This window comes from Nerophis ophidion, linkage group LG02, assembly GCF_033978795.1.
Source record: "Nerophis ophidion isolate RoL-2023_Sa linkage group LG02, RoL_Noph_v1.0, whole genome shotgun sequence".
Taxonomy (NCBI): Eukaryota; Metazoa; Chordata; class Actinopteri; order Syngnathiformes; family Syngnathidae; genus Nerophis; species Nerophis ophidion.
The window spans coordinates 6,044,667-6,068,916 of NC_084612.1; the positions used below are offsets into that span (position 1 = coordinate 6,044,667).

Below are 24,250 nucleotides of genomic sequence, written 5' to 3' on the forward strand. Positions count from 1 at the left end.
GAATGGGATTGTGTTGAAAATCTTAATTTCCCCTTGGGGATTATTAAAGTATTTCTTGATTCTGATTCTGTAACTTATTTACTGCAGACAGTGGCGCTGTTGGGAGAGTGGCAGTGCCAGCAACCTGAGGGTTCCTTGTTTAATCCCCAACTTCTACCAACCTCGTCACGTCCGTTGTGACACGTCACTCTTGCTCCTGATGGGTCGAGGTTAGGGCCTTGCATGGCAGCTCCCTCCATCAGTGTGTGAATGTGTGTGTGAATGGGTGAATGTGGAAGTAGTGTCAAAGCGCTTTGAGTACCTTGAAGGTAGAAAAGCGCTATACAAGGCGAACATTCAAACCTTCAAAGTTCCGTTTTAGGTCCTCTCTTTTTCATAATTTCAGCTATTCATCTGGTGACTCACATTTTGACTCACATTTTTGCTGTCATAGAGATGATCTTTGACTGGCTTTTGGCAGACGGTCCGTAGAAACAACAAAACGCCTCTGCAACTCTAACTAAATAAACTGACCATAATCAAACATCTGCTGAAGAGAAGTCAGTCGGAAGAGCAGAGTAAGGGCGGCAGAACCAGTTAATAGCTTTTAAGCAAACACCCTCCCCAACTGGTTCAAGGCGGAGAGGCCCACAAAGAAGGCAGTGGGAGGGGAACCACTTCACCAGCTCGCCCTCTCCAGTGGCTTCCACTCGGACGGTCCCCCCTTATCCAAACATCCCAGTCGGTCCGAGCGCCGGCTTACGCTTTGCCTGCCCTCCAGCTCCGGAACCCTCATGCTCTGCTAGCTTCCTGTTTGTCTGGTGGAAGACCATAACGTCTTCTTAGTCCCACGAGGAGGATGGCCTAAAAGATGGCAGGGGTGTGGGGGGGACACGGCAAAGGGAGAGACACACTGAGCACTCCGGAGTTTGGGATTGATTTACTTCATTAAGCGAGATTACAAGTTTAACTTACAAACCAGAGGTCAAAATTTCTCATTAACAAGGGGGCCGTGGAGGACCTCGGGGGGGCTGGGAGACCACTCCTATTACTGACTACACATTTCAATCTGTCTTTGATGTTCCATGTCTGCCTTTCTAGCCCTTCCACCCCTCCCATTTTTGGCAGCGAGGTTGATTTTAATTGTAGCTATAGAACAGAGCGTCGTTTGCCTGTGAGCCAGCCTCCACATCTGTAGTGAGTGCAGCTTTAGTGATATTGGGTGCAGTCCATAGCCGGGGGCTAATTTTAATGGTCCCCCCCCACCTCACCCTCCCCTGCCTTCATTGGAGACTCAGATTGTTTTCCACGTGATTCCTGTTAATTTAGCTGGAGGAAAGGGCATCAGTTTTCCTTGTGCTCCCCCCCCCACACCCCCAATGCCTCTCACTCTATTGCCTCACTCCTTCTTTCTGATCTACAGCCCTTAAGAAAGAAGGTGAAATGAATTCAAATAGGAATGGAGGCTGTGCGTGAATGTGTCGCACTTGCGTTTTGCACCTTTGCACGAGGAATTTTATCACCGTGGCCTCAACAAACAAGACTTTTATTAAGATAAATGGAGCTGCGTGAGCTATAAATGAGTTATTAAGGGCAAGGGGTCCCCAACTTGTTTTCCACCAGGGACCGGTGTAATGTATGCATTATTTTCACGGACCGGCTTTTCACGTGTCGCAGATAAAAACAGGAAAAAATTTGCATGAAAAAATCAACTCCCTATAACGCTGATATAATGGGAGCCCTGGGCGTGTACTATATACCAGTGTTTCTTAGCCATAGGGCCGTGGCGCCCCCTAGAATGTAATATATGTGTTTTTTCAGCCATGGTCCGCATAGGCCAGTGGTTCTCAACCTTTTTTCAGTGATGTACCCCCTGTGAATTTTTTTTTAATTCAAGTACCCCCTAATCAGAGCGAAAGCATTTTTGGTTGAAAAAAAGAGATAAAGAAGTGAAATACAGCACTATGTCATCAGTTTCTGATTCATTAAATTGTATAACAGTGCAAAATATTGCTCATTTGTAGTGGTCTTTCTTGAACTATTTGGGAAAAAAGATATAAAAATAACTAAAAACTTGCTGAAAACTAAACAAGTGATTCAATTATAAATAAAGAGTTCTACACATAGAAGTAATCATCAACTTAAAGTGCCCTCTTTGGGGATTGTAATAGAGATCCATCTGGATTCATGAACTTAATTCTAAACATTTCTTCACAAAAAAAAAATAAAAATCTTTAACATCAATATTTATGGAAGATGTCCACAATAAATGGAGCTGTCAACTCTGAATATTGCATTGTTGCATTTCTTTTCACAGTTTATAAACTTCCATTCTTATTGTTTTGAAGTATTATTCAATAAATATATTTATAAAGGATTTTTGAATTGCTGCTATTTTTAGAATATTTAAAAAAAAATCTCACGTAACCCTTGGCATACCTTCAAGAACCCCCAGGGGTACGCGTACCCCCATTTGAGAACCACTGCACTAGGCTACTGAGCAGGCTAATGTTAGATTTTCCTAACGTACAAACACTTTCGTTATTAAATCAAGAATATTAAAATTAAATGATTTAGTGCAGGGGTGGGCTTCACGGTGGCAGAGGGGTCAGTGCGTCTGCCTCACAATACGAAGGTCCTGAGTAGTCAGGGTTCAATCCCGGGCTCGGAATCTTTCTGTGTGGAGTTTGCATGTTCTCCCCGTGAATGCGTGGGTTCCCTCCGGGTACTCCGGCTTCCTCCCACTTCCAAAGACATGCACCTGGGGATAGGTTGATTGGCAACACTAAATTGGCCGTAGTGTGTGAATGTGAGTGTGAATGTTGTCTGTCTATCTGTGTTGGCCCTGCGGTGAGGTGGCGACTTGTCCAGCGTGTACAACGCCTTCCGCCCGATTGTAGCTGAGATAGACACCGGCGCCCCCCGCGACCCCAAAAGGGAATAAGCGGTAGAAAATGGATGGATGGATGGGATATTGCAGGGGTGCCCGCACTTTTTCTGCAGGCGAGCTACTTTTCAATTGACCAAGTCGATGGGATCTACCTCATTCATATATAAATAAATAAATGATAAATGGGTTGTACTTGTATAGCGCTTTTCTACCTTCAAGGTACTCAAAGCGCTTTGACACTACTTCCACATTTACCCATTCTCACACACATTCACACACTGATGGAGGGAGCTGCCATGCAAGGCGCCAACCAGCACCCATCAGGAGCAAGGGTGAAGTGTCTTGCTCAGGACACAACGGACGTGACGAGGTTGGTACTAGGTGGGATTTGAACCAGGGACCCTCGGGTTGCGCATGGCCACTCTTCCACTGCGCCACGTTGTACAATTTATATTTATTTATTTATGAATGAGGCGTTTTTGTTGACAAGTTAAAGGTGTTTAAAGGCCTACTGAAACCCACTACTACCCACCACGCAGTCTGATAGTTTATATATCAATGATGAAATATTAACATTGCAACACATGCCAATACGGCCTTTTTAGTTTACTAAATTGCAATTTTAAATTTCCCGCGGAGTTTCCTGTTGAAAATGTCGCGGAATTATGACGCATGTTTGTGACGTTATTGGTTGGAGGGGAAATATTAGCCCATCACCACATACGGCTAAAAGTCGTCTCTTTTCATCGCGTAATTACACAGTATTCTGGACATCTGTGGTGCTGAATCTTTTGCAATTTGTTCAATTAATAATGGAGAAGTCAAAGTAGAAAGATGGAGTTGGGAAGCTTTAGCCTTTAGCCACACAAACACACGGTGATTCCTTGTTTAAAATTCCCGAAGGTGAAGCTTTACTATGGATCAGAGCGGTCAAGCGAACATGGATCCCGACTACATGTCAAACAGCAGTTTTAAGTCGCCTCTTACCGGAGATCAGCAGAGCCAGCGACCTCCTGCAGCTGCCGTGACTTCTTTCAGAGACTCTGGCGTCAAAACACCCGTGGCCACACCCCTCCGACTTTAAAGTACTATTTAACTCACTAAAACACTAGCAACACAATAGGCAGATAAGGGATTTTCCAGAATTATCCTAGGAAATGTGTCTAATAACATCTGAATCGCTCTCACTGCGATCACCTTTTTTTTTTTCCTTTTTTGCTTTTTTCCTAGTCCTTCACTCTAAATTACCTCATCCACGAATCTTTAATCCTTGCTCAAATTAATGGGGAAATTGTCGCTTTTTCGGTCCGAATAGCTCTAGCTGCTGCTGGATATAATTGTAAACAATGTGAGGATGTGAGGAGCCCTACAACCCGTGACGTCACGCGCACATCGTCTGCTACTTCCGGTAAAGGCAAGGCTTTTTTATTAGCAACCTAAAGTTGCATACTTTATCGTCGATGTTCTCTACTAAATGCTTTCAGCAAAAATATGGCAGTATCGCGAAATGATCAAGTATGACACATAGAATGGACCTGCCATCCCTGTTTGAATAAGAAAATCTCATTACAGTAGGCCTTTAATGATTACACAAGCATGTTTACCACATATTGATTCCTTTCTTCCATGAAGACAAGGATACAAGTTGGTGTATCACCTGATTCTGATGACTTGCATTGATTGAAATCAGACAGTAGTGATGAGAACGTCCACATTTTTGAATGGATGAGGAAAAAAGTTCTTCTTTCTGTCCAATACCACATGAATGTGGTTTTTTGGCATTTTTTTTGTCCAGCTTCCATACTCCTTTTTATACACTTTACAATAAATACATTGGCGGCAAACTCCGTAGCTTGCTAGCTTGTGCACACCAGCTCTCTGAGACTCATATTTTCTTAGGGCTTTAAATGTGAAGACAGGAACTGTGTGGTTGGTCTTTATAGTTTTAATGGCAGGTACGTAGGTTTTGGAACAACATATGCTGCCATCTAATCGCCGTCTTTTTCATGGACGCCCCTGCTTATTTCAGCAAGACAATGCCAAGCCACATTCAGCACGTGTTACAACAGCGTGGCTTCGGAAAAAAAGAGTGTGTGTACTTTCCTGGCCTGCCTGCAGTCCAGACCTGTCTCCTATTGAAAATGTGTGGCGCATTATGAAGCGTAAAATACGACAGCGGAGACCACGGGCTGTTGAACGACTGAAGCTCTACACAAAACAAGAATGGGAAAGAATTCCACTTTCAAAGCTTCAACAATTAGTTTCCTCAGTTCCCAAACGTTTATTGAGTGTTGTTAAAAGAAAAGCTGATGTAACACAGTAGTGAACATGCCCTTTCCCAACTACTTTGGCCCGTGTTGTAGCCATGAAATTTTAAGTTAATTATAATTTGCAAAAAAAAATAAATACAATTTATGAGTTTGAACATCAAATATCTTGTCTTTTTAGTGCATTCAATTGAATATGGGTTGAAAAGGATTTGCAAATCATTGTATTTCGTCTATATTTACATCTAACACAATTTCCCAACTCATATGGAAACGGAGTTTGTATTTGTCAATAAAATAATAGCAAATGCTGCATGCTGTGACCAAAATCACCATTTTGTTTGCAGTGGGTCAAAAGTAGAAAGGTTAGCTTACATAAGCAAATACATACAATTATGGTTTATTATATTTAGGACAAAATGTCAAGTTTTTTTTATCCCCATCTACTTCATCTCTCCATCTCCCTCAAGGTGGTTTGCCCTTCACTTTTATGCCGAACTTCAAAAGCCAGTGAGTGCTGATTAGAGGTTTTTGGCTGCAGGATGGGAGTGGGAGGGGGACTACTAAACTAAAGGAAGGTCCACGATGCGGCACGACCCCCGACTGCGACCCACCGCTGGGGCATCAGTCGGAGCTCCTCCGGCGGGCCGGTCAGCGTACATCGCCATTGGCTCCTCGGAGCCAGTCCTCCCTGCGGAGTTCTTGCGAGGCCTCCTTTGTTCCGTTTTGCAGACCAGATCAGGCTGCAAACAATCCAGTCCTGACTGGTTATCAGTTTTCGCAGCCCGTGGCGTTCCTCGCCCTGCCAGCCGGCGTCAAGATTAAAAAGTAGGTAAAGGACCGGGAGTGAAACCTGAATTTGGTGAGCAGTAAGGGTGGAATATTGCAGGACGGGATCCGAACAAGCCCATTATCCATTTCCTAATTTGAGCTCTGGCGCAGCACTGAAGGGCCGCCTTTGTCTGGGATTAATGCGGAAAGCTCAGGATTGCGATGTCAGAGGGAAATAATCAGCGTGGGCCCTTCATAACGTCGGCTGCCTGCGCTCCTGGCCACGGCCCCCCGGCTCATTTCTGTGGAGATGAAATCTATGACAAGCCCCTCAGTGAAGCTGAGAGCAGGCAACAGTCCAGTAACACCCACAGGCCTCCAGGCATCCTGTGACCCCCTTAGAAAAGTCACATTCACTTTGCTCTGGAGAAAGGAAAGAGAACGCCGCCGGCTCCTCCAGCCCATGTGAAATGAAGAAATGCGAGGAGGTGAAAACGAAGTGAAAATAAGTTAAGATTCCTTCCCGGCACCCCCGCACCCATCCTCCTCCTCTGCGGCGGAGGGGTACGCTTCATGTGATCACGCCTCCCTAATTAAACATGAACAAGTCCAGGACCATGTATATTCATGTTTATGTTGTATAACTACATTTGGGAAAGCAGCGTTTCCCCTTTTTTGGACTGCAGCAGAAGGTCGCGGGCTAATACCCATCAGGGTAAATTGTTCTGAAAGAGCTTGGCACCGCACTCAAGGACCAGAAGTAATGCTTTTATTTTATCATTTATGCTTCTTTTTTTTTTTTTACTGGCCGGGACGCAGCCGTGCGACTCGATAGGCAGGTTATTTAAATGACCAATTTCACATTCAAAACGCGGCCTCGTTTGAGATTAATCATGTTTGCCGCGAGAATATGTGCAATTTCAATCCCGCCCGGAGGGGGAGAACGCGGCTTTGCTGTGAAGCGTCGGCCGCCGTGCATGACTTCATGTATGACCCCATGTGGGAGGAATATGACACTCGCGTCGCCGCTTTTGTAACCTCAGATATAGGGATGGTACCTTTATAGTGTGATTAACAATAGCCACGCAGGGTCTTAAAGGCCTACTGAAACACAATGATGAAATATTAACATTGCAACACATGCCAATACGGCCGGTTTAGTTTACCAAATTGCAATTTTTAATTTCCCGCGGAGTTTCTTGTTGAAAACGTCGCAGAAACATGACGCGTGCACGTGACGTCACGGACTGTCAGGAAATATTAGCGCAGCACCATTTGCGGCTAAAAGTCGTCTTTTTTCATCGCGCAATTACACAGTATTCTGGACATCTGTGGTGCTGAATATTTTGCAATTTGTTCAATTAATAATGGAGAAGTCAAAGTAGAAAGATGGAGTTGGGAAGCTTTAGCCTTTAGCCACACAAACACACAGTGACTCCTTGTTTAAAATTCCCGGAGGTGAAGCTTTACTATGGATCAGAGCGATCAAGCGAACATGGTTCTCGACCACTTGTCAACCGGCAGGTTTCGGTGAGAAAATTGTGGTAAAAAGTCGCCTCTTACCGAAGATCAGCTGAGCTTGCGCCGTCCATGCAGCTGCCGTCGACTTCCCTCAGAGACTGGCCTCAAGACACCCGTGGACACACCCCTCCGACTATCATGTACTATTTAATCTCACTAAAACACTAGCAACACAATAGAAAGATAAGGGATTTCCCAAAATTATCCTAGTAAATGTTTCTAAAAACATCTGAAGCTGTCCCAATGCAATCGCCTTTTTTTGTTGTTGTAGTCCTTTGCTATCAATATTATCATCTACAAATCTTTCATCCTCGCTCAAATTAATGGGAAATTGTCGTTTTCTCGGTCCGAATAGCTCTTGCTGCTGGAGGCTCACATTATAAACAATGTGAGGACGTGAGGAGCCCTCACCCTTGTGACGTCATCGTCTGCGACTTCCGGTGAAGGCAAGGCTTTTTTATCAGCACCAAAAGTTGCAAACTTTTTCGTCGATGTTCTCTACTAAATCCTTTCAGGAAAAATATGGCAATATCGCAAAATGATCAAGTATGACACATAGAATGGACCTGCTATCCCCGTTTATATAAGAAAATCTCATTTCAGTAGGCCTTTAAGGTGAATAAATACATGGAAATGCCGCATTAATGAGAGTAGAATTCTATAATTTTATAGGTACCATTGCTACAAAGAACCAATTCACGTAAAATCAAACGGTACCATGTTTATTGCTCATCTTTTATATTTTTTGTTGTGTTTTACCTTTGTAGCTGTATGTAGAAATGGCGCCGCTGACTGCAATGTAACCACATCATTTCCCCATTGTGGGATAAATAAAGTCTATCCTATCCTATAGTCACAGATTGGCAATATATATTTTATGTGAGTGTGAATGTTGTCTGTCTATCTGTGTTGGCCCTGCGATGAGGTGGCGACTTGTCCAGGGTGTACCCCGCCTTCCGCCCGATTGTAGCTGAGATAGGCGCCAGCGCCCCCCGCGACCCCGAAAGGGAATAAGCGGTAGAAAATGGATGGATGGATGTTTGGCCAAGTGAGTCTGTCCAGAATAGTGCAAGAGATGTTCAATCCTCGGCGTGTCATCCCGGACGAGCCCCCAAATTGTTGTGTCGGACCAGTTCTTCCTCCTAAGGAATCTGGGTTACTGGTCAATCCCAAATTCTTTCGATGACATATATGCTGAGTAAGAAGGACCATCAAGACAGAATTGGAATATTATCAAGTTTTACTAAAGCTTTAGGAGAAGCACTTACACCAATACATTCATACCGGCTACCTAAATTGTTCTGACACTCAAACGGAAGAAACCAACTTCTTGCACATGACAAAACCCCCCACCTCTCCGGAGAGGAACACGGCCTTATTGTTCTACTACAGGTATGACAAAAGGGATAAAAAATAGAAAGAGTAAAAATGGAAAAACACTCCCTGTTTTAAACATGACTATGAGTAAAGAAAGGACTCTTAAACATATATGGATTCTTCACAGGATGTAATTGTATAATTTGAAAATTGACTAAGACGCATAAGTATTTTTTTTTTTTTTAAAAGCAAAAACATTTTTTATTTTGTGCATATACCATATTTTCCGGGCTATAAGGCACACTTAAAATCCTTTTTTTCCCCTCAAAACTCGACAGTGCACCTTATAACCCGGTGTGCCTAATGTAAGGAATAAGTTTGGTTGAGCTAACTCACCTCCAAGCATGTTTATTTGCTACTTGGTGTAATGATAAGTGTGACCAGTAGATGGCGGTTAAACATAAGAGATAAGTGTTGGCTGCACCGTTTGATGTGCTTTAACATAGGGGTATTATTATGGTGTGTTATAAGATAAGACATATTATCTGGCGTTTTGTTTCGCAATATTATGCAAAAGCAAACTTTCTTACCTTCTGGTACCTGATGATCTGTATTTGGGATCTGCATAAGTCCTGAAAAATCTTGTTATGGGACATTCATTCTCCTCTGTTGCCATTTCTATTATAAAGTAGTGTAAAGTTCTTACTTATATCTGTCTGATTTTACATGCCGATTTCAACACCTCTAAATTTAGTAATGGAAACATTATAAACACCCGGTACGTAATAAGTATAAACATTTTGCAGGGCTCAACAAAAGACAAAACCGGTGCATTCAACTTATTGGCAAAGACTACTTCCTGACGACGTCAACACATCTAGGACAAACTAAAATGAATGCATACTTGCAAAAGAGACTAAGTGTAAAAAAAATAAAAAAAGATACAACAAATGGACAACACAGTTATCATTATCGAATAACTGTAAATAACACAATTTATGATTTTATCAACAAGCAAATCAACATTTATCACTACTTTAACACCTGCAAGAACTGATATCGATTCAGGGTTCTGGCAATTGGTAGTATCTGTTCAATTGTGAAATGTACCCATTCCTACATAGGAGTTTAACACTGATTTTAACAAACATAAATACACTTTTAACTTAACAACTAACAACACGCTCTTACCCCTGCAAAAACTAATTACTACTAAAATCTCATCTGCCTCAATAAAATACATCCTAAATATTTGTTCAGTACAGTAGCATCGTTAACAAACAAGAGACTTCTCCAAGTAACTCCACCCACTAAGCTGATGACTTTATGCAATTCTTTACGAAGAAAATTTAACTCATTAAAAAGATATGAAGGATCGCGCGTCCCGGCTCCAATTAGGTTCTATTAACGCGGACACGAACATATGTACGACGGATATTGAGCTCCAAAATAATCTCTCTCTTTTTGAAGAAATAACAATAGAGGAGCTCTCGCGACTTTTAATTGGGACAAAAAAACAACATGTTTACTTGACCTACTTCCTGGGAAACTTATCAAGGAACTCTTTGTATTATTAGGTACATCAGTGCTAAATATTATAGACTTATCACTTTTCTCTGGTATTGGTACCCTATGCTCAAAAGACATAACCTCGATTCGGATTCTAAACTACCCACCTTTCCTTTATCTCGAAAATACTGGAAAAAAAATTGTTGTGCAGCAACTGCATGAACACTTAGCATCTAACAATCTCTGTAAACCCTTTCAGTCCGGTTTCAGGGTAAATCACTCCACTGAAAAAGCACTCGCAAACGAGACTAATGATCTAGTGCTAACTATGAATCGTGATCCATTTTGCTATTTTACCATCAATCATAACATTATATTAGCATATATCAAAACACATATTGGTATTTCAGACTTAGCCTTTTCTTGTTTTAACTCCTATCTTACTGCCAGGATGCAGTGAATCTCCCATAACAACGAGGTCTCAGAGTATGCTAAGGTAACATTTGGAGTTCCACAGGGTTCGATTGAGGTGGTGTATATTGTAGCCCGGAAGAGTTAGGGCTGCTAGGTATTCTGGGAATTTGTCCTGTTGTTTTTATGTTGTGTTACGGTGCGGATGTTCTCCCGAAATGTGTATTGTCATTGTTGTTTGGTGTGGGTTCACAGTGTGGCGCATATTTGTAACAGTGTTAAAGTTGTTTGTACAGCCACCCTCAGTGTGACCTGTATGGCTGTTGACCAAGTACGTCTCGCAGTCACTTACGTGTGTCTGCAGAAGCCTCATGCAACACGTGACTGGGCCAGCACGCTGTTTGTATGATGAAAAGGCGGACGCGATGACATGTCGTAGAGGGCGTTGAAGACAGTGCTATAACGGCACGCCCTTAATATTGATGGCCGTGTGAAAATCCGGACAAATTCGGGAGAATAGTTGCATCGGGAGGTGCACTGAAATTCGGGAGTCTCCCGGAAAAATTGGGAGGGTTGGCAAGTATGTTGCTTGGGCGGGAAAGCCATTCAAAGAAGGTGAATTCATTAAAAAGTGCATGTTGGATTTTTTAAGAAATCTTCTCTTGCGGCCCAGCCTCACCCAGTTTCTGCATCCAGTGGCTCCCAGGTAAATTGAGTTTGAGATCCCTGACTTAGAATATGTTCCCCAAGTGTCCAAATAACTGTAAATTAAGTCTTTGTTATTTAGAATATGTAAGATAAATATAAGAATAGTATTCTTCCATCTGCTCCTTTTTGATCATGGAAATGTACAAGAAACAAAAAAACAATACAAGTGTCAATTGTATGTGGCTTGTATATATGCATTTTCATGAAAGGAATAATAATAAATGATGATGATGATGATATGTTCCCTATATTAAAGTGTTACCAAAGACATAAAACTTTGTCTTGAATGTGAACATTTTATTTTTCACTAAATAAGGGTTCGGTGAAAGCGTGTATGAAACTAGTGGGGTTCGGTACCTCCAACAAGGTTAACAACCATTGCATTAGAGCTCTTCTTTTTCAAATTCTAGAACGGTCAATGTTTATTATTTATTTACCTCTATAATTGAATACAAAAATACATCATTTGTATGACTGCGTGTAAAATTTGAACAAGATTGGTTCAAAAATAGGGCCGCCACCATTTAGACATAGCCCTAGACTTCAATTCATTGTCATCCATCCATCCATCCATTTTCTACCGCTTATTCCCTTTCGGGGTCGCGGGGGGCGATGGCGCCTATCTCAGCTACAATCGGTCGGAAGGCAGGGTACACCCTGGACAAGTCGCCACCTCATCGCAGGGCCAACACAGATAGACAGACAACATTCACACTCACATTCACACACTAGGGCCAATTTAGTGTTGCCAATCAACCTATCCCCAGGTGCATGTCTTTGGAGGTGGGAGGAAGCCGGAGTATTGTCATTCAAATTTGAACTTTTCAGAACAGATAAGATCGAAATTTCGTTGCATTAGCTCGTTGTAGTGCGGGATAAAAGAGCAATTGCTAACGATCTTAAAACTTTAATGACATCTGTATTGCATGTATACTAGCATTATTTTCCACAGCTTTTTCACCAATAAAAGTAGTCATGTGACCCAACACTGAGTCAATCAGGTCACTGACTGACGGAGATGCGTGAACGTGGAAAGATAAGTTTTGTTTGAAATATTCTCGTTCACAGAGCAGGCAGCTTACAAACATCCTTTCAGATTGCTCTCCAGTCATCCCTATGCTGCTTACATCCCCCTTGAGGCATATTAGCATTGGTATCTAGGGAGTGCTATCAAGTACTAATCCGTGTTAAGAGTCCACAATTAATTTCTTTCTTACGACACTATCACACTATGCGCTTACACAGGATCTAGGGCAGAGCTATACAGAAAAAAATTCTAGAAAAGCTAAAAAACAGGAATTGGTTGTTCTATCCCCAAACATAGAGGGTCTATTTAACAGTAGTCAAAAACAACTACATAATGTTGTAAGCGGCAAGACGTTCACTAAGACATAATTAATAAACAAAAACGCAGAGCTGTGACTGTCCAAACCACTAACATAGACAGTCTATTTATCAGAGGAGACAACAGTCAAAATTAGGGATGTCCGACAATATCGGACTGCCGATATTATCGACCGATAAATGCTTTAAAACGTAATATCGGAAAATATCGGTATCGGTTTCATAATTATCGGTATCAGTTTCAAAAAGAACAATTTATGCCCTTTTAAAACACCGCCGTGTACACGGACGTAGGGAGAGGTACAGAGTGTCAATAAACCTTAAAAGCACTGCATTTGAGTGCCAGCCCAGTCACATAATAACTAAGGCTATTCACACACACACACAAGTGAATGCAAAGCATACTTGGTAAACAGCCATACAGGTCTCACTGAAGGTGGCCGTAAAAACAACTTTAACACTCTAACTATTATGATCCGCTGCCCGGATTATATTCTGTTTGGGTTTTCGGGTCACGTGTGTTTTCTGTTAGTCTTAAACTCCTTTTGTTCCGGTTTATGCACCTGAGTTTGATACCATGGTTACTTATTAATAAGGGGCGGTATAGCTCGGTTGGTAGAGCGGCTGTGCCAGCAACTTTAGGGTTGCAGGTTCGATCTGCGCTTCCGCCATCCTAGTCAATGCTGTTGTGTCCTTGGGCAAGATACTTTACCACCTGCTCCCAGTGCCACCCACACTGGTTTAATTGTAACTTAGATATCGGGTTTCACTATGTAAAGCGCTTTGAGTCACTTGAGGAAAAAGCGCTATATAAATATAATTCACATCACATTATTTTCACCTGCCGCGTGTGTTCCCGACACGCACCTGTTTTGTCATCACTGTCATTATTTAAGCCTACATTTGCCAGTCAGTCGGCCTGGCTTCTTTGTATTTGCATGCCGCGACTGCCACGTAAGTTTGTTCTTGTCTCCTAGCCCCTGCTAGTTAGTCTGTGCTAAGTGTTAGCCTTAGCTTCCGGTGCGCTCAGCACCTCTTCCAGTCGGTTTTGTTTTCGGTTTTGTACCAGTTTAGTGTAATTGTTCTATTAAATCATGTTGTTACCTGGTAGTCCTGTCCGGATCCGTCCTTTTGCGTTTTGGGAGAACAAATCATGTGCCCCTCACGTGACACTTACAAATATGCTCCACACTGTGAACCCACACCAAACAAGAATGACAAACACTTTCGGGAAAACATCTGCACCTTAACACAACATAAATACAACACAACAAATACCCAAAACCCCTTGCAGTACTAACTTTTCCGGGATGCTACAATATACACCCCCGCTATCAAAACCAACCCCGCCCACCTCAACCTCCTCATTATGTCTCTCAGGGAGAGCATGTCCCAAATTCCAAGCTGCTGTTTTGAGGCATGTTAAAAAAAGAATAATGCACTTTGTGACTTCAATAATAAATATGGCAGTGCCATGTTGGCATTTTTTTCCATAACTTGAATTGATTGATTTTGGAAAACCTTGTTACATTGTTTAATGCATTCAGTGGGGCATCATAACAAAATTAGGCATAATAATGTGTTAATTCCACGACTGTATATATCGGTATCAGTTGATATCAGTATCAGTAATTAAGAGTGGGACAACATTGGAATATCGGATAGCGGTAAAAAAAGCCATTATCGGACATCTCCAGTCAAAATGCATCTGTATTAAAATGATTTTGTTGCTGATTTAGGTACTAATAATGCAAAAACTCTTTCAAAGAAACAATCAAAATTAAAGCTGCAAGCAGCGTTGGTCGGGCCCGCCTTTGGCTGCTGCCCCCGCGACCCAAGCCTTGGTCTAAGTCAGACCTACATAGAAGTTTTTGTTTCATGTCTCTACGACATGCCTAACGAAAGTTACAAGTAGTTTTGTCTGTGTATTTTCCTAGGGGGCGCTAGAGGGCGATTTTGATTGATGTCCCAATACTTTTGCCTAGTGTTAGTCCAAAGTGTCCCAATACTTTTGTCTAGTGTACCTACCTTCTCTGCATTGTTTAACTTCCTGTTGATTTTTGCTGAAGGATGTCAATTATTAAAATGTAGGTCTAAGTGAGACCTACATAGAGGTTTTTGTTTTATGTCTGTCCAACATTCCGACTGGAAGTTACAAGCAGTTTTGTCTGTTTTCTCTTCCTAGGAGAAGTTTTTTCTGTGTTTTATTCAAAAATTGCGCTATAGCGCATTTTTAAATTTTGGGGTTTGGTTTTTTCATTAGATCGTAATTTTTGCCAGTCCTGATGTGTGTGCCAAGTTTGGTGAGTTTTGAAGCATTTTAAGGAGGTCAAATTACAGCGCAAGGAGGCAAAAATAGCTTTTTTTAGGCAAATTTTGCTTTGAAGGCGTTTTTGCTAAATTTTTGTTGATTTTTGCCCTTGTAGGTACAATTATGAAATCTAGGTCCAAGTCAGCCCTACATAGAGGTTTTTGTTTCATGTCTCTACGACATTCCTAACGGAAGTTACAAGCAGTCTGTTTTTTTTTCTAGGGGGCGCTGGAGCGCAATTTTGATTTTTTGGGGTTTGGCTGTTTAATAGGTTGGGAAGGTTTGCCAGACCGATGTGTGTATAAAATTTGGTGAGTTTTAAAGGGGGTCAAATTACAGGGCATAGGTGCGGAATAATAATAATAATAATAAAACCTTACAGTTTCAATAGGGTCCTTTGGCCCATTGCAAAAGCAATGGGCCAAAGGACCCTAAAATCTCTAAACTCATGGTCCAGTTGAAAAAGGCTCATTTAGAGTTTGAAGGGGAACTATGATGATTTTAATCTCCTTTTAGCACTCCATATTCTCTACTTCACACCTGTGTTACCATATCTCAGGGATTTTGTAGAAATATGGGGAAACAACTATAAATGTGCGCTTCATTCACTAACTGTCATACAAAAAATATCAATTAAAATAATACATAATGTTGAATATAAAGAACATCCATCCATCCATCCATCCATTTCCTACCGCTTATTCCCTTTCGGGGCCGCGGGGGGCGCTGGCGCCTATCTCAGCTACAATCGGGCGGAAGGCAGGGTACACCCTGGACAAGTCGCCACCTCATCGCAGGGCCAACACAGATAGACAGACAACATTCACACTCACATTCACACACTAGGGCCAATTTAGTGTTGCCAATCAACCTATCCCCAGGTGCATGTCTTTGGAGGTGGGAGGAAGCCGGAGTACCCGGAGGGAACCCACGCATTCACGGGGAGAACATGCAAACTCCAAACAGAAAGATTGCGAGCCCGGGATTGAACCCTGACTACTCAGGACCTTCGTATTGTGAGGCAGACGCACTAACCCCTCTCCCACCGTGAAGCCTATAGAGAACATACAAACCCTTTATTTATTGAATCACAAATATCGAAATTCTACGATTTGGTGCATTTGCAAACAGCTAAAATGAAAAACAACCCAAGAATGTACAACGATTCTTCTCAACAGAGGAGGAAAATCTAATTTAAAACATGTGTATGCTTGTACAACACTTAAATCCGTTTAGCATATGTGGAATTAAAATATGGAATGGATTAACCAAAGAAAGTGCCAATATGATTCAGTTTAAGAGAGGGTTCAAACAAAAAGTGTTTACAAAGTACATGGAACAAGAATTATGATGAACATCTTGAACTCTTTTTTTTTTTTTTTAGATAAGATGATTTATGTATTTAATTGTTTAGAATAAAAAACAATTATTTATTTATCACTTATTTATTCATTGTTCTGTTACAGAGAAGAAAGAAATGGTATAAAAAAGGGGCAGCACTAAATAAGCTCAGCTTCTTCCGACTCCTTTTCACATGCTGTAATGAAACAACTGGAAATGTGTGATGCATTACATCAGGGGTAGGGAACCTATGGTTCGAGAGCCAGATGTGACTCTTTTGATGACTGCATTTGGCTCTCAGATAAATCTTAGCTGACATTGCTTAACACGATAAGTAATGAATAATTCCGCTGGTAATCACAGTGTCAAAAATAACGTTCAAAATATAAAACATTCTCATGCATTTTCATCCATCCATCCGGTTTCTTACCGCACCTGTTCAAGAAGTCGCATTAATGGTAAGAAGTATTTTATTTATTTTTGGTCAGCCTCAGAAAAATACTGTTATTAAAAATAACAGTATTTTGGGAAAATTGAGATATTAAGTCGGCTCTTACCGGAGACTTCAGTTGATTATGCGACCTCCTGCAGCAGCTGTCTGTCAATAAGGCAGCTGTGATCTTGGCTCCTGCATTGGCTTCTCTCAGAGACACTGGCGTTCACCGCAGCCGTCCGACTTTCAGGTATGACTTTATAATCTCACTAAAACACTATTAACACAATAATCAGATAAGGGATTTTCCAGAATTATCCTAGTAAATGTGTCTAATAACATCTGAATCGCTCACACTGCCGCCTTTTTTTTTTTTTTTTTTTTTTTTTTAGTGCTTCACTCTAACTTTCCTCATCCACTAATCTTTCATCCTCGCTCAAATTAACGGGGAAATGGTCACTTTCTCGGCCCGAATTGCACTTGCTGCTGGTGACTTTGATTATAAACAATGTGAGGAGCCCTACAACCCGTGACGTCACGTGCACATCGTCTGCTACTTCCGGTACAGGCAAGGCTTTTTTATTAGCGACCAAAAGTTGGGAACTTTATCGTCGATGTTCTCTACTAAATCCTTTCAGCAAAAATATGGCAATATCGCAAAATGATCAAGTATGACACATAGAATGGACCTGCTATCCCCGTTTAAATAAGAAAATCTCTTTTCAGTAGGCCTTTAATGTCTATATTAGGGCTGTAAAGTATACCGGTATTAGTATAGGACCGCGATACTAATGAATCATGTTCGGTACTATACCGCCCTTGAAAAGAACTGGTACCCCAACCCCTCGTACCCCTGCTGGTTTACGAGCAGGCGAGCATGTTCGGCAGCGCACAATCACAGAGGACTTACAAGCAGACACAGTGTGTAGACAGAAAAGGGAGAACGGAGGCATTTTGGCTTAAAAACTAACAATAAAGGTGAAGTTATAACACTGAAACACCCTCAGGAAGAGGTGCTTTAAGACTTTAAGACTGGTTAGCAAGCTAGCTAGCGGCTAAAGTCCATCGGCAGTCTGCAGTGTTTTAGCGACTTCTAAATCACTAATCCTCGCCTCCATGGCGACAAATAAAGTACGTTTCTTACAAGTATCCAAACCCCTGCAGGACGAGGAATAGCTAAACATGCTTCACTACACACCGTAGATCACTGGCGTCACCGCTAATGATGCTGTAAACAAACGTTAATGCTGGAGCTGCACCTAACATCCACTGTAATGATACCAAGTACAATAGCGTTTCTAGTCGATACTACTATGATTACAACAATATTTTTTAGCATCACAAAATCTTCTTTCATTTTTTTTAAGTTTATATCTTTATAAACTCAGGAAATACGTCCCTGAACACATGAGGACTCTGAATATGACCAATATATGATCCTGTAACGACTTGGTATCGGATCGATACCCAACTTTGTGGTATCATCCAAAATTAATGTATAGTATAAAACAACAGCAGAATAAGTGATTATTACATTTTAACAGAAGTGTAGATAGAACATGTTAAAATAGAAAGTAAGCAGATATTAACAGTAAATGAACAAGTAGATTAATAATTAATTTTCTACTACTTGTCCCTTAATAATGTTGACAAAATAATAGAATGATAAATGACACAATATGATACTGCATATGTCAGCAGACTAATTAGGAGCCTTTGTTTGTTTACTTACTAACAAAAGACAAGTTGTCTTGTATGTTCACGATTTTATTTAAGGACAAACTTGCAATAAGAAACATATGTTTAATGTACAATAAGATTTTTTGTTAAAATAAAGCCAATATTGCAATTTTTTGTGGTGCCCTTTATGTGGACCTACTCATTAGCCTAGTGGTTAGAGCAGGGGTGTCAAACTCAAATACAGAGTGGGCCAACATTTAAAACTGAACAAAGCAGCGGGCGAAGGTTGAACAAATTAACCTTTAAATAGGGACCCAAACAAGTTTTGCATTGAATCTTGAACAAACAAGGCTTACAGTATATAAATTTATAGTGACATGCAAAATCGAGTTTCAAATAATAATAATAATTTAAAAATATCAATGGCATATCAAATAAAATGTAAATAAAAATGGAATGCCTATTTTCGGCAGCGGGGTTGAGGTGGACGGGGTTTGGTGATAGCGGGGGGGGGTGTATATTGTAGCGTCCCGGAAGAGTTAGTGCTGCAAGGGGTTGTGGGTATTTGTTCTGTTGTGTTAATGTGGTGTTACGGTGCGGGTGTTCTCCCAAAATGTGCCATTCTTGTTTGGTGTGGGTTCACAGTGTGGCGCATATTTGTAACAGTGTTAAAGTTGTTTATACGGCCACCCTCAGTGTGACCTGTATGGCTGTTGACCAAGTATGCCTTGCATTCACTTGTGTGTGTGTATAAGCCGCATATATTATGTGACTGGGCTGGAACGCTGTTTGTATGGAAGAAAAACGGACGTGGCGACAGGTTGTAGAGAACGCCAAAGGCAGTGCCTTTAAGGCCCACCCCCAATATTGTTGCCCGGGATGAAATTCGGGAGGGGCACTGAACTTCGGGAGTCTCCCGGGAAAATCGTGAGGGTTGGCAAGTAACAGTATTAGCGGTGAATGCGGTGTTACAGCAGCGGGCCAACTCTAATGTTAATTTGATATTGCTTCAAGGGCCAAGTGAAATTACACGGCGGGCCAAATTTGGCCCACGAGCCAGAGTTTGACACCCATGGGTTAGAGTGTCCGCCCTGAGATCGGTAGGTTGTGAGTTCAAACCTCGGCCAAGTCATACCAAAGACTATGAAAATCAAGGGTTGGAATTGGGGGGTTAAATCACCAAAAATGATTCCCGGGCGCGGCACCGCTGCTGCTCACTGCTCCCCTTCCCTCCCAGGGGGTGAACAAGGGGATGGGTCAAATGCAGAGGACAAATTTCACCACACTTAGTGAGTGTGTGACAATCATTGGTACTTTAACTTTAACTTTTAGTTAAAGTAGCGAAATACATTTCGGTACCTGTATTGACACCAAAATATTGATATCAGGACAACACTAGTCCATATAAGTACATCCACCTCAACTGACATACCCACACTGCAAAACCCAGTGAACAGAGGCATCCAAATCTGTGCACCAAAATGCACGAACCTTACAACTTGACGCCTTGACACAATTATCCAACATCGTAACACATTTTGTAGGTCAAAAAAGACAAAATTCATCATAGCTTCCCTTTAAAACAACCAAAAATCTTACCTCGGTCCCTGATGGAGTGGCCCCTGGCGAGTCCACCTTGCGTTTTTTGCGGGGTCCAATAGCCGCTAGCGCTGTGAGGTTAGCATCCCGCTGCCTTATCTGGGCCAGTTCCTGCTGTTGCATCTGGAAAACGACACAAGCGCACAATGTTACGAAACCATGCAAAAGTGCCGATTTGATGCCAACGTTAAAGTGACCTTTTAGATGGATGGATAGATAAATATCTAGTACTTTATTGATTCCTTCAGGAAAATTTTAATTCCAGCAGCAGTGTATAGAGTTGAGATCAATTTAAAAAGTAAATAAAGGGGATATTAATGGAAAAAAAATTGAAAAAATATTACAATAAGAATAAAAATAAAAAGCAACAATGGGAATAAAAATATAACATTAAAATAAGAATATTATTACCGTATTTCATTGAATTGCCGCCGGGGCGCTAATTAATTTAAAACCTCTTCTCACTCCTGCGCTTACCAAAGGCATGCGGTAAAAGTAAGCATGCGCTAATTATTTTAAAACCTCTTCTCACTCCGGCACGTACCAAAGGCATGCAGTAAAAATTTGAGTGTGATGTAAGCTTGGACCTTAAATCCTACTGAATAGCTCTTAATCTTCTTCCCTTTATGCGATTTCAAATTACCGGTATTGAAATCAGCCTCCTCCATTTTGAAAATGATGACAGGGAAAGTGTCACTCGTGATGTCACGAGTTTGACCAGGCGGTAATACTAAGCATGCGCTAATTATTTTGCGGAGCGAGTTTGACCCGGCAGTAATTCAAGGCAGGCGCATACTATATGCCCTGCGGCAATTCAAGGAAATACGGTATATAGAATATAGAATTTTAGTGACGTTCTAAGAATATTAAGTGTCCCAAGAAGCTGTTTTTGAGCACCAAACGTGAGAAAAGTAATCTGGACTTGCTTGCTCCACTTTTGAAAGACGAGGCGCTCACACAGTCAATTTTGAAAGTTGGGGCTTTTCATGCAGCCATCACTTCACAGGATAGCTTTTTTTAAAAAAGAAAGAAAAAAAAAATTCAGGCTTCGCTACACATTTTAAAATAATTTGCTGCTAAATATTAGTCAGTCAGTTGCAAACATAGTAGGTATGTCTTATCTTTTTTTTAAATTCCAGTAAATACGCTAACTTAGCATGATGTTGCTCGTAAAATGCCACTGAAATAATAGCACTTTAGCTCACACAGCTATGCCAGTGTTATTAACTTTTTTTCTGATATACAGAATGTATTATGTTTGAACAAGTGTTACAGAATAGATGTCTCAAGTGGATAAAGTGCACAATAGCGTTTTTACCATGAATTGATTAACGTGGACCCCGATTTAAACAAGTTGAAAAACTTATTCGGGTGTTACCATTTAGTAATCAATTGTACGGAATATGTACTGTACTGTGCTATCTACTAATAAAAGTCTCAATCAATCAATCAATCAAAGGTTTCACTTGCTGTCGGATAGAGCAGTGGTTCTCAAACGGGGGTACGCCTACCCCTGGGGTTCTTGAAGGTATGCCAAGGGGTACGTGAGATTTTAGAAAAATATTCTAAAAATAGTAACAATTCAAAAATCCTTTATAAATATATTTATTGAATAATACTTCAACAAAATATGAAAGTAAGTTCATAAACTGTGAAAAAAAATACAACAATGCTGTTGGCGGCATAGCTCGGTTGGTAGAGTGGCCGTGCCAGCAACTTGAGGGTTGCAGGTTCGATTCCCGCTTGTGCCATCCTAGTTACTGTCGTTGTGTCCTTGGGCAAGACACTTTACCCACCTGCTCCCAGTGCCACCTACACTGGTTTAAATGTAACTTAGATATTGGGTGTCACTATGTAAAGCGCTTTGAGTCACTTGAGAAAAGCGCTATATAAATATAATTCACTTCACTTCACTGTCAAAGTTAGTTTGTGACGAACCCCAAGATGCAGAGAAGGAGGCGGGCATTGAGTAAGGAAACATGATTTAATTAAAATAATAGAATAAGAACAAACAAACAAGTACTAAAAAAGGACGCGCACGAGGCGGATAACAAACTAAAAGAGCTAGCATGAGAGCTAGAAGATAACGAGCCTAACGTGGAGACAGGCACCGATATAACTCATTAGCATTAAAGCCACAGACACACTAAACAGTTAGGTTTCAGACAACACTTTCAATACACTATTGTGAAACCCCTGAGTGAAAAATTAGTACATCAGTTGAGGAAAACGAGTAAATTACATTAATAACATCCTGTAATTTGATACTGATTATTGGGGGTGTGGGAAAAAATCGATTCGAATACGAATCGAATCGTTTACTTTGTGCGATTCAGAATCGATTCTCATTTTTAAAAAATCGATTTTTGATGTTGATTTTTTTTTTTTTTTTATCAATCCAACACACCACTACACAGCAATACCATAACAATGCAATCCAATTCCAAAACCAAACCTGACCCAGCAACACTCAGAACTGCAATAAACAGAGCAATTAAGAGGAGACACAAACACGACACAGAACAAACCAAAAGTAATGAAACAAAAATGAATATTATCAACAACAGTATCAATATTAATTATAATTTCAGCATAGCAGTGATTACAAATCTCACTGACATTATCATTAGACATTTATAAAAATTAAAGAAAAGTGTCACAGTGGCTTACACTTGCATCGCATCTCATAAGCTTGACAACACACTGTGTCCAATGTTTTCCCAAAGATAAAATAAGTCATATTTTTGGAACGTTTAATAGTTAAAACAAATTTACATTATTGCAATCAGTTGATAAAACATTGTCCTTTACAATTATAAAAGTTTTTTTTTTTTAAATCTACTACCCTGCTAGCATGTCAGCAGACTGGGGTAGATACTGCTGAAATCTTATGTATTGAATGAATAAGGAATCGTTTTGAGTCGGAAAAATATGGTTCTTGAATCGAGAATCGAATCGAAATGAAAAAAAAATCGATATATTATCGAATCGTGACCCCAAGAATCGTTATTGAATCGAATCGTGGGACACCCAAAGATTCACAGCCCTACTGATTATATTTTTAATTTCATCTTCTGATAGTTTAAAAACTAACACCAATTGGAGCATTTTAAATCTCTGCTAGATGTACTTCCACCTATTAGAGTGATGAACATTATCACATCATTTTTCAAAAAGTATCAGTGAAGACAAATTAAATAGAATGTTATTAATCGCATCAAATAAGAGTAAAAAAACAAACAAAAAAACATGATTTGTACATTTTCAGAATGGGCTTGTTCTACTTTTAAACAAAGAAAATAATCGAAGGTTTACTTTAATTTTAATATATCATGCCACAATTTTACCAGTCTGACCCATATAGCCCCTTAGCTAAAATTAGTTTGACCCCCCTGGAATAAACTTGTCAATAAAGTGTTATAAAAACATGTGTTAGTCACAAATATTATTATCAAGACTTAGGTTGGGCTGAGTACAAAAATAAATGCTAAGCAAATATACTCCAAAAGAACGGACTGGTGAAAAATAATGTTACATACAATAACGCAATACTAAAATAATTAAAAAATCTTGCTAGATTATTCATGAATAAAAATAATGTGTATGTTTCTTAAATAAACTGTCAATACACTTTAAGTGCAACTAAAAAGACAGCCTTACCACTTTAATCATACTTTTGGCGCTTAAGAAACTTCTCGAGGACTTTAGCTCCAGACTTCTTCCGTTTGTTTGAGATTCTCATTACTGCCACAAGTGGTGGAAATGTGTGCTACAACTTCGGTATTTGTTGGCGGTCCTCTAAGGCAGGGATGTCAAACTCATTATAGATCGGGGGGCCACATGGAGAAAAAAATCTACTCCCAAGGGGGCCGCACTGGTAAAATCAGGGCACTAAAACTTAAAAATAAATGCAACTTGGATTGTTTTGTTTGTTTGAAAAGAGAACAAGCACATTCTGAAATTGTCCAAATCATAATGTTGTTGTTGTTTTTTTACACTTACATGTTGCAGTTAATAGTATTCTATCTTTATTTGTCGCTATTTATATTTTCTGAATAAACTATGTGATAATGTTCATCAGTCAACTCATTGGTGTTAATTTTCAATCTAGCAAGATAAACAAATTATATCAAAATCAGATTTACAGTATGTTATTTATGTAGTTTGAT

The 24,250-nt window shown here is 40.5% G+C and overlaps 1 protein-coding gene across 2 annotated transcripts in view; it reads right to left on the reverse strand.

The window, feature by feature from the left end:
• Nucleotides 1-24,250, reverse strand: part of LOC133536309 (transcription initiation factor TFIID subunit 4-like) — a 307,989-nt gene that overhangs the window by 59,097 nt on the left and 224,642 nt on the right. For both annotated transcript variants that reach the window (XM_061876744.1, XM_061876737.1), the window contains one exon: nucleotides 20,082-20,204. In XM_061876744.1, the coding sequence (XP_061732728.1) occupies nucleotides 20,082-20,204 (123 nt within the window). The remainder of the gene's footprint in view (nucleotides 1-20,081; nucleotides 20,205-24,250) is intronic.